The sequence below is a fragment of the Protopterus annectens genome, chromosome 4.part0 (genome assembly GCF_019279795.1).
Source record: "Protopterus annectens isolate FY-2018-M chromosome 4.part0, PAN1.0, whole genome shotgun sequence".
Lineage (NCBI taxonomy): Eukaryota > Metazoa > Chordata > Ceratodontiformes > Protopteridae > Protopterus > Protopterus annectens.
The window spans coordinates 1614801525-1614813861 of record NC_056733.1 but is presented as its reverse complement, the minus strand read 5'-3'; the positions used below and the strand labels follow the sequence as shown (position 1 = coordinate 1614813861).

Sequence of the window (12337 nt, the reverse complement as noted above, 5' to 3'; positions counted from 1 at the left end):
GTGCTGTTTCATTCAGATGTCTTTTACCAAAGACCATGATCAAAAGAACAAATTCACATATTCAGAAAAAGACTGCATTAAACGTGCATCATACATGAAATTATATGTAATCGGACTCACATGACTGATATACAAAACAATGCTTATTACGTTGAAAATTTAAGGCACAGCAAAAAGTGACTTTCCTTACTGACAAGTTAATGTCCAAAAGCCAGTAATGAGTTCAGGGCCATGGATTTTGACACTTCGATTCCACAGCACATAAGCTTACTTCCTTCTAGCAGCAATTTAGCCAGAACTCTCACTTCGATGACAAAACTACTTAGTGGTAGTCAGAGTCAGCAATGAGGAAAGGAGAAGAACAAGAATAGCACTTCCAAAGCAGGAAAAGAGCAAGCAGTTGTATTCGTATCAGTTCATCTGACCCAAGGTTGGCTTACAAACAGACTGCAGAATGAAGCAGAGAAATGTAGCATCCGTATCACTAATAACATTACCAAGGACAAATACAATGGCTTTTACAACACAGCTGAAAAAAATACAAGCAGATGCTAGAAGTACTTAGATGACAGAAGAATATAGCACAGAGGTTTTTTATTGCATTGAAAATTGTTCTGAATATGTATGGACATTTTTTGTCACAACTTATTTTATTATTTCACTGATTTTCTCTGTTTTTGTATATTATGCAGGATTTTTTTTTTCTGTGTCATGTTGGTCATATAGATTATTGGCGTAAAATGTTACAGCACACCGAAGTCTTTAATATACACTTAGTTTTTATTATTGCAATTGTTGCATGTGCAATTACAGTTACACACACACACACACACACACACACACACACACACACACACACACACACACACACACACACACACACACACACACACACACACACACAACAATACTGAACACACTTCTTTGGCGGCTTAGCTTGAATGTTATCTTCAAATTTCCCCAGAAGAAACCAATAATATTAAAATATTACCATTATTTACAGAAAAAAAGATGACCTTGTGCTGCTGGAGAAAAAGCTTGTAATTATTTCTTATACCTCTCAAAGAAAGGGAAACCATTTCTGAAAGAAAAGTGACCAAAACTCATAAATGGACATAAATTAAACATGTCTTCTGAAAGTTTGCATACAAAAGGTTTATATCCATTTTTGCCAGTTTTTTTTTTTTTTTTGCATTTCTACTTTTTGTGCACTGATCACTGTAAATAAAGTGACTACTTGGCTACAGTATTTTTTGATTAGACTTGCGATGATGGTAAAACTACAGAGTAGAAGCACAAATTATATTTACTAGTACTCATTTTTAAAATTTTAGAAATAAGTTTGCTGGTTTGTTCACACTGCCAGAACATGAATTTATACCAGCAATATACTAGCACACCATGTTTGGTATTTACGCTCAGAAATACACAAGTGTACTACATATGTATATCTTGTAGCTTACAGAAAGGATAGCACATGCACTGTAACTTACAGAAACAATTGGACATCCATTGCAGTTTATAGAAACAATGCAGCACACTTAATATGTATACCCAACTACACTCCGAGTACTACTTCTGTGCTGACACCCACTAACTGCCCTAGTCTTCCATTATTTCATCTAAAGCTTCCTCTTCAAGGAAACAGTGTCCCCTGTTGAGGTTGTATCATGAAGTTACAACTTAATTTTAACTTTTAACAGATCTCAGAGATGAGAGATAACTTTGAGGAAATAAGACATTTCATTTAACCAAAGTAAAAAGAAGGCTTCCACACCTGTGGTTCGATCCCTGCTTTCTTGGCTGAAAAGAAAGGCCTTGGGACTTGTATTCCTTCCTTAGGCTTTGGTGAGGATATCCTATATGACGATGTAGGAGAAACTGGAGAAGCAACGTTGGTAGGCCTTGCTGTAACCCAGTCACTTGATCTGAAACTCTGACTTCCAATTCCATTGATAGGAACTTGTGACTGTGGACCAGAAGTTTGTTGAGGTGATCTGAAGGGAGATGGGAAGTTAGATGCTGGAGAAGGAGGAGTATAGCCTACAGGGCATGAACTTTGCCTTGCAAAGGGGACAGGATCAGGAACCCTAGGTTTTGGTGGAGGGGCTGCTTTAGGTAAAGAACTAACTGGGTCCTTTGCAGATGAATATATAAATAATGAGGAATTAAGCTGGTAAGGCTGATGCTTTGCAATCTCAATATGTCGTTTAGTGAAACTTTTTTCCGGAGATTCAACATCATTCACAATGGAAGAGGTTGTCTGGGGTTTAAGAGGTCCAGAAGAGTAGGTTGGTGTTTGGCTTCGATTAGGTGACACTAGTGATGCTTCAGAAGGGGATGAGTACTTCCAAACTGAGGGCAAAGACATGGTGGGAGATGGTGGCCTGACAGAACTACTGGAGCCCGATGGTTTCTCAACAACATACTTTTCCATCCTAGATTGTCGTTTTGCAAACAGCTCTGCTCCTCTGCCTTTTGCGTCTGTTAATCCCTGAGCTTGCTTAAAATTATGCCTTGCTCTTATATCCGAACTCTTTAGAGTTGAAGCCCACTCAGGTGCAGTTTCTGAGGCATTTTCTTCTGCTGATGCATCTTTATGTAAGAAATTGGAAGCTTCAGCTCCAAGGGCAAGGTGTTCTTCTTCAGCTGGTGTTTCTTGTTCTTTATGTTTCCTTTTTTCATCTACATTCTGGACCATTGCCAACAGATCAGGATTAGGAGCCAGTTTTGGCTTCTCATGAAATGTAAACATTGGCTTTTTTACTGATTTGTACATTTTAAGATCATCTAAAATCCCTGTTTTTTTTATAGGACTTGGCTTGTTTAGTCCATAGTTATAGCCCTGTGCAAATGTTGATGTTGGTTCTGTAGATGGCTGGTAGGAGGCTATAAACAATGTAGGAGAAGTAACTCTATTTATTGTTGGTGGACTTGAAAATGTTGGTGCTGGTGCATGCCTGGGTGGTGTAGGACTTGAAAATGTTGGTGCTGGTGCATGCCTGGGTGGTGTAGGACTTGAAAATGTTGGTGCTGGTGCATGCCTGGGTGGTGTAGGACTTGGAAATGTTGGTTCTGGTGCATGCCTGGGTGGTACAGGACTTGGAAATGTTGGTTCTGGTGCATGTCTAGGTGGTGTAGGACTTGAAAATGCTGGTGCTGGTGAACATCTGGGTGGTGGAGGACTTGAAAATGCTGGTACTGGTGAACATCTGGGTGGTAAAACAACATCTGGCACAGGACTTTGATCTCTAGAAATATTGGACTCGGTTGGAGATTGTATACCAAATGGCTTTGCAGTTCTGTTGAGCACAGATGCTGGTTTGGCTGCTGAAGACTGAAGTGCTAGGTTGCACTGTATTTCACTGACATGCAGAGTGCTCTCTGATGAATCTGAAACACGATGACCATTTGTTACTGGTGCCATTAAATCAATCTGCAATTCCGCCTTCAGTGGGCTGCCTTCCCTTTTTGAAGAAGAAGACACCTCACTCTGCTCTGCAGTCATCTCAGTGGTCTGATTGTCATTTACAATGTCATAGTCACCACTTTGCTCCACCTTTTCTACTAAATTCTCTGCATTAGTAATATTTTCACTGTAGTCTTCCATCTCGTTTTCAGACATGTGTCCTGCTTTTGTATAATGTACCCTAGAGTCATCACAAGACAGCCATGACTTTAAGTACTTGGAATTAACTGCTTTCTCACATTTTGGACTGTTTTTATCAGGTCCTTGGGATTTTTCTTCAACAAGTCCTTGCCTTCCCTTTCCGTAACTTTCCCAGGTAAATTTGTTGACTCTTTGTTTACGCTTATTAAACAATAATACTCCCTTTGAGCTAGAGCTGGGTGGAGTTGTTAGCTGAGCAGCAATTTTTTGACTTCTGTCCTTAGCATCTTTCAGTTCCTTTTCAGAAAGACTCACACTTCTTAAAAGGGCTGAGGAAAATAAACAAAAGAAAACAAAAAAATTAGCAAATGCCAAACAATCTTGAGGTATTTAACAGTAAAACAGGCTTACATTTAACACAGAAAAAAAAAAAACCTATCAGCACACAAATCCATCCATCCATCCACAACCCCTTTGTCCCATTTTTACACATAGGGTGGGGGGTGTCACTTTAATAGTGACGATCCTATAGAACCAAGGTTCACACTGATGGGTGGCTAGCACACAGACGTTGGTACCAAAAGAGCACTGGCATCTTCTTTACCTTGTCTTTTGCTCTGTCCTACACAAACGCCTGCTACCTGCATTCACATGATTTGTTTACCTTCCCTTAACTGGTACTCATGTGTGACTATTAAGCTTCTTAGATAGTTCTAGATGCAAAGTAAATATTAAGAGTATGAACTAACCATCTCAGCTGACAAGTTATTTCTCAAGTGAGTGACTCTCGTTCAAGACACATATGGGCTAAGTTCCCTCAACAAATAACTATATATTCATTTTCAAATATGTCAGTGTTTAGTTAGATTGTCTTATGGATTTTTTCAACCCTTCTGAATACAACTATTACATTTCTCGAAGTTCAGTGAATGCTACAGAAACAAAGGATTCAGCTCTGGAAATATATAATATTGCCAGCAAAATTTCCTTTGCTTAGGGTTGATAGTTCTTTCACTTCCTCTGTTCTTTTGCCCAGTAAGCCCACATGTACCAATCACCATATCTCTCAGCTCTCCAGATTTTTGCCTCATATTTTCAATCTGTTCCTCCAAAAATTTGTGTTTTTCTGGAAAATCACTGAGGACTGAAATCACTAAATAATGACATAAATTTGAAGTTTGGACTTCATATCCTTCAGAAAATGCATACTAAAACAAAACCTGTTATTTTAGCAACTTTTTTAGTTTATGAGGGCAATATTTAAAATGTGTCCCTATTTTTGGGCCTTGCCACCAATTATTTTTGGCTTTGTCCAGATTTGTTGCACTAAGAGGTTGAAAGGTATGCCATTCACTGTACCACTATCCTTCTTCCCCTTTGTCACGTGTGTCACATCACTGTTTATGTTGTTCACTTTAGCTATAGCCAGCTCTATGGTGCAGAGGGATGAGCATGGACTACAACTCAAGTAACACTGTTTGATTAGCAGCCTGGGCACTAGAGTAACTGGCCAAGAAGGCTAAGAGTGACCAGCCAACACAATGAAACTGAGGACAGTGGATGTCCAGAACATGCACTCACATGGGAGCTCAGATAGCCAAGAGAAGGGAGGTCTTATACCAGTATTAAAAATGTATATGTGTGTGTGTATGTATTATATATATCTATACACAGGGTCCTATATTATATTAGTGAATGCACTAAATTGCGAATGCTATATAATCAACCCACAATACCCAAAATTCCAAAATGTCGAACACACGGATCAGCGATTTTTTTCCCAGGGAAAAAAATCGTTGATCCATAAAAAAAAAAAATAAATAATCCAAACACAAAATAAAGTGGGGAACTTCGCCCCCACACCCCCCTACTTATATTTACTAACTCCGAGATCGCACCACAGTGGAGGAAATGGCAAAGTCCCAAAAACTGCCCAGTGATTTTTTTTTCCCAAGGAAAAAAAAATAATCACTGTTCTGTGCTCTTGGCATTTTGCCATTTCACATAATCACGTTCAACGAAACAGCGTTTGCAAATTTAAGCATTTGCTTAAATAAATAATAGGAACCATATATATATATATATATATATATATATAAAATATGTGTGTGTGTGTGTGTATGTGTGACTACATCATCCTAGCCTCCACAGGATCACATTCAAATTCTACATCTTTCAACTCTCCATCCCCAGCAACATCAGCTATATGGGTGGGGAAGAAGGCAAAGGACGTATTACATGGTAGAAGGCATGATGGTTTTGTGTGTGTGTGTGTGTGTGTGTGTGTGTGTGTGTGTGTGTGTGTGTGTGTGTGTGTGGAGGGGGTTGATGGGAACAAAAAATGTTACGTCTGTCGCTCTGCAGTAGAAAGTGAACCATCATGTGTGGTTTAGAACTGCAAATTACACTATTCTATGACTGAAAATGTTAATGCTGGATCTGCTTACTCTTCAAGGTACACTGATTGAGAGTTAAGAATTGTTAGGAGGCTCAGTACAGGAACAAAGTTCCTTGCACAATGGTTAACAAGGGAGAAAAAAACACCTCAAAAACTGGTTTTCTAATACTTTTCATATGTTTAGCCTTCTAGTCAGTTCGGAGATTCAGGTTATGGGATTAAACACCATCTGCCATACCTCTCAACTATACAGATTTTCGCAGAATGTCTAGATTTTTGGCTCATATTTTTGGTCTGTTCCTCATAAAATCTATGTTTTTCTGACAAATTACTGGGATGATCTGAGGATTGAAGTAACATAATGATGACATACTTTTGACTTTCAGAATTCAAATCCTTCAGAAAAATGTATGTTAAAACAAATCCTGTTATTCTAGCAACGTTCTAAGCTCATAAGAGTAATATTTAAAATATGTCCCTATTTTGGAGGCTTTGTCCCCCCATTTCGTCAGTCTTTGTACAGATTTCTTGCACTGAGTGGTTGAGAAGTACGCCATCTGCTGTAATATCTGACTTTACCACTCTCCCTCTGCGTATTTTGAAACTCCTCTTACAGAAAGCAATCTGCAGTGGATTTTATTCAGATGTGGATCACATTTTTTTATTTATTTATTTGTTTGTCCCTATTTACTGAGAAAGTCCAACTGGGCAAGGACATTATTCAGTGGGGGCTTGAAAAAGTGCACTTAACATACATTGAATGAACTAATAGCAAAATGCTCTATATAACATTAAAGTCTATATAATTTAACAGGTGATTGTCATAGTACTTAAACTATATTAAGTTCAGACACATCTACTGAACATAGAATATATAGCATATAAAATCCACATACATCAACTAAACATTCAACAGTATTTTATAGAGTATATACCATAATCCCACTGTAATTTCTACACAGAAGACGCTTTAACTGAGAATCGAAATGGCAATGTCTAACTGTGAGGCGACAACGCTACCGCAGCACCACCACCGCAGTTATCTAAATAGTTAAAACTCGCTCAAGACCTGTAGCCAGGACATTACTATAGTAAATGTGTGAGAAAATTGTGATCTTTGGTTGATTTGACTGCATTATAAGAATGGGATTTACTAATGGAGCTGTTACAAGAGCAGGTCTATTTTATTGATAAGTTCACTGGGAAGGTAAATTATACCACATACAAAAACAACCGAGAGAAAAGCAAGTAGCATTTGTCACCGAGTTCTAGACCATGCTATCTTTTCAGTTTGTTTTTAAGAGAAAATATATTTTTCTCTAGCTAATTTTTCAAGTTTACAACTTTTTATCTCTGTAGGACTAGGCTCATATATGCTTCATGTGGCTATATATAGAGAGATATAGATATAGAAATATCTATATATGTATAACATAAACGTAACCATAGTTGGCATGCTTCAAATGTTTTTGTATTCTTTATGGTGCTTTTTTTTCCAGGCCTTCACTGAAAAATAGGTTAATTCCAGTTAAAAAATATTAAATAAACCATTTTATGGTTTCTTTGGGATGGATCTTTTGTCTCAACCTTCTGTCTGGCAAATGTTTTCATTAGGCAGACATTCCAAGTCTATGAGGTCTGCTTTTAAGGTTCTTGAACCTCAACATATGGCACCATTCTGACATTTCTTGGACTGTGAATCAGATTGAATGACAATCTCTGATCATATATATTCGTCTATTATGGTACTGACCATGCTTTCACAGATAGACCCACATTACATCTCTGTGAATAGGCTTTAATACAAGTTTCCTGAAGTATTTGTCATAAAAATCCAGTATGTCTATTTCTATTATCTTTGTTGATGTTTTACTCAACATATTGACCAAATGCAGTTATTTATGTATTTATTATTCCCTTCCAGCATCATTTATTTTCAAGGAAGGCCAAAAGTGTTTTTCATACTCAGTAGGGATAACTGATATTTCCAAGAGTTCAGAAAACATTTTTTTCTCTGCCTATTCCTCAAACCTTGTAATGTGTTAATAGTGAGCGAAAACATGTATCAGTATTTCTTCCCCTCCATGCCCTTGTACCACACATGCCCCTTACTGCAACACCTTGTACATTTCATCCTTGATTGTCAGCCTCATATGGCTTTATTGACATATAACGCACTCACGTTTGAAATGTTAATCAGTACATTCGCTAACAACTAACTTTTACTTTGTCTTCCAGATGCTCTCAGTTTGGTGCAAATAAAAACTGTTGTACAAGTCATCAAGATCCCTCTTAGAGATCCCCAGATTTCATAAATCTATTTTTTTTAGAACTGATCCTTTTTAACCTGGTTATACAACAAAAAAGCGTAGCAATGCTTTTTCTCTCTCTGCAAAAAACTTTCTTACACAAAATCATGCTTTCTCCTTAAAATGCATCCTTCTAGAATGTGAAAATAAAAAGTAGTCTCAAAATGCACTGGCAGCCACTTTCAGCACTCTTCGTCTTCGCCTCTGTACAAAATTCTCCCTTTAATTGGATTCAAACAGCAGCTTCCACCACGAAAAGGAAATTCAGTAACTTCTTTCAAACATACTGGCAAAGCGCCTGAAATGTACTTAACCACATCCAACAAAGTCAAATTTTACTAAATACACATTTTTTGCAACAAGATTAAACACAGGACTTCCAAAACTGTACAACAACCCTCTTCCTAGCCAAAATTTCACTCTAACCTTTCACAATAGTCTCAGGTACTCCAGATTCCTTCCATTACAATTCTGTACCCTTTTCCCCAAAGTACACTGCACCTGTCTTCACCCTGTCCTGGATCCCTTACACTTGTGTCCATCTTCACCCTTTCTGAAATCCTTTACACCCTTTCTGAAATCCTTTACACCCTTTCTGAAATCCTTTACACTTATCAGTGTTCAAAAACACATAGTATAATTCCTTAGTCAATTTATTACCTTTATTAGTTTCATCAACGTCTTTTTTTAACCTCACAATCTAAAATTGATTATTTTGTACCCTGTAACCAAATCATTACTAAAAAAAGAGCTCTTGAAGTCCAGCATCAATTACCAGTAAAGTAAAATAAATAAACACTTATTTTGATAAACACTTATTTTGATAAATGCATTGGGATTGTTTTCAGCCATGTACACAAGTTTGCCTTTCTTGCTCTTTGACTACATTTGGAAGTAAACAATATAATATTATTTTTAGTAAAAATGATTTCATTCTAATGTTAGGTATTAGACTTTCACAACTTGTCTACTTTACTGTCTTTTCTGGAACTCTATACCAGGCTTCTTTTTCTCTTGTTACTCATTACAGCTCCCCTGCCTTCCTTGCTTTCGCTTGATAAACCACTTCAGTTGTCATATGGCTCTCTTTCCTTGGGAACTTCAGTTACTCTTGTTTTTATTGTCTTTTGGAGCTAATCCAATCTCTAATTTGCATTATCTGGTAATCTTACATCACTATTACTTATTTATATTAAACATCTAGTCCCGTGACTGCTAACCATTGAACCCTTCCTGTGATCCTACCATATTTTTCCTCATCACCATGCCACAACACGTGCAATACAGTCATTATTCAGGCAGTTAAGAGGGATTTTCAGTTTTCTTACTATATATCTCTAACCCCCTCACTACTATACACACACACACACACACACACACACACACACACACACACACACACACACACACACACACACACACACACACGTGCATGATCTAGGTGATAAACATACTCATAGATGCAAAGGCCTACTATGCCTTCTCCTCTGAGTGTGCACATTCATATGCATTTTAGTACATGCGCGCAAGTGCGCGTGCACACACACACACACACGCATTCACACACACATGCATTCACACACAGCCACACACACACACACACACACACACGTATCTGTTCACACACAGGCACACAGACATACACACACACATGCATGCATTCACACACATGCCCACTCGCATGTGTTCACACAGGCACACACACATACATGTACGCACAAATTTACACACAAAGACACACACGCACACACACACACACACACACACACACACACACACACACACACACACACACACACATAGCTTGGCTGACCCACACAGTTGGCAGGCACATGTCTCTGAGTCAAAGACTGTATGCTATGTAGCTTGCTCTCCAGTAGGTCCTGGCATTGTACACCTCAATCTCATTCAGGTATAGAACATACAAGCTACATGCATGTACTATTTCTAGTACACCTGACAAAAAAAATCAGTGATTCTGTTCATTTTCTTAGTGCTCACATACTGATTTGTTTGTGACACATGTGCCTACCTCATCCCCTCACTAAGATGCAAATGGGTTTGCTAAAATATTTACTTAAGCTGCCAAGTTCTTATTAAAACTGTTCAGTTTTGGCAGATATAGCCTCAAATGTATTGTTTTGGGTCTCTTTTGTTATTCTGGCATGGATCATATTCAGCAAGCCATTTTCAAACTTTGATAGTAATACAGTCTTACGTTTAATACTGCTGGATTGACTAATTTGGATTAAGGTGGCAGAATAAAAGGTGTCAAGATAGGAGTACTAATGAGCTTCTTAATCTGTTTCTAGGTTTGAATCCCTCATTCTTCACTTGCATAGAGTATGCTGTAAGCAAATCACTTAACCAGATAATGCGATAATGCCCAAGAAGCGCCCAAGAAGCATCCCTGAAAAAAGGCAAGTGTGCCTAGTGGACTTATTGGTTGACTGGGAATTAAAAACACGCATCAACTAAACTATTTGGGGGGGGGGGTTCTTTACTGCTGAAGGCATTGTCAAGTGTTGAAACAAAACTAGAGACTGGCGTTCACATTACAGATAGTTAATTCCTAGGTATGGCTCGAGTTCCATCAGAGGTGCCAGAATTAACACACTTGCTCAAACTTTCTAAAAATACAAAATCAGAGTTACAGCTGTTTTGAAAGTTACATCATTAGAAAAACTTTGTTCCTTCAAAATTAAACCAAAGGGCCTTTGAACACAGAACTTGCCAAAAGGTGGCTTTGATCTGTACAATGAGACTTTTATAGAACCTTGACTACAGGCTATTCAAACCTCTTCATCTAAGTGATGTGAGCTGCAGAATGAATGGGATAAAATACACAAGGGAAAGCATGTAATAACGTAACACAAGTACAAATAATCTTGTGCAGTTTAAATCTGCTGCCAACTTTGAAAACATAATGTATACTTTAAAGAACTATTTATTTAAAGACATAAGTAAAAAGCAGTTTATCAGAGAAAACCAAACTTGCTAAGGGAAATTAATAATTCTTAGTATAAGTATAAAGCCCACAGCACATCACAACTTAGATAGGATCAAAAAACAAGGCCAACTTCATGTGAGATAATTTTTGTAAAATACATAACATTTCAGAAAGATGACACAAATAGCCATTAAAGTGACTTGTAGTAACAACAATAAGCACATAAATAGCAAGTCTCAGTTGTGAGTTTATAGAAAGCAAGGGGCTAACAGTCACACATTATGCAGTTTCTGTGGGAGAGAAGAATGCAGCCTTGATGGTGCCCAGGCTTTAACAAATGGACCAGACAGACAATGACAGAGCTGGTGAGGGGAATGAGTGTCATAGTTGCCAACTTACCCTCCTGGGAGAAGGGTAGTGACATTCAATGTGTACTGCATCGGCATTATGTGGCAGATTTAGAAGTGACAGATGTCAGGCTCTTGCAGAGACACAAGTAAGATGAGGTAAGCCTGTTACCCTCACTGGTATATCAGGGTGTATCAACATGCCCGTATAAAGCCTGATATTTGTGAAGATTACAAGTGCTTTCTCCTAGTTCAGCAAGTAGATTGGATGGGGGACAGATTGGATGGGGGACAGCTGCTTACAGTAAAGTCCTATGCACTTCTTTCTATGACTGAAAGCTGTGATTTGTTCCTGAAATTAAAGAAGTACATCTACACCTGCCTATCTATGTGTGTGTCTTTCTGTGTGTGTGTGTATGAGTATGCATATTAATTGTCTATGAGATTACCTATGTTTTGTTTTATTTATTTTTTTGTAAATGAAATTGGTCTGTTGTAATCAGTATACTACCACAATAAACAGACTAACTAAATAAATAAACTAACATGCATGTAAACATAAGGAGGATTGCTACTTGCTAGAGGAAGGGGTCCGAAAGGTTAAAACTGCTTACAAAGTCACACTAATGTAGCTGTAAGTTGACAGTGATATTTTGCTCTTTAGTGGCTAGGCATAAAAATACAGGAGGTAAATGTGAAGGAAATGTATGAAACTAGAAGAGG

The 12337-nt window shown here is 37.9% G+C and overlaps 1 protein-coding gene across 3 annotated transcripts in view; it reads right to left on the bottom strand.

The window, feature by feature from the left end:
* Window positions 1-12337, bottom strand: part of SYNPO (synaptopodin) — a 596280-nt gene that overhangs the window by 85569 nt on the left and 498374 nt on the right. For 2 of the 3 annotated variants that reach the window (XM_044069391.1, XM_044069392.1), the window contains exon 3: window positions 1778-3939. In XM_044069391.1, coding sequence (XP_043925326.1) covers window positions 1778-3939 — 2162 coding nt within the window. The remainder of the gene's footprint in view (window positions 1-1777; window positions 3940-12337) is intronic. The other variant, XM_044069393.1, reaches the window with a different exon arrangement.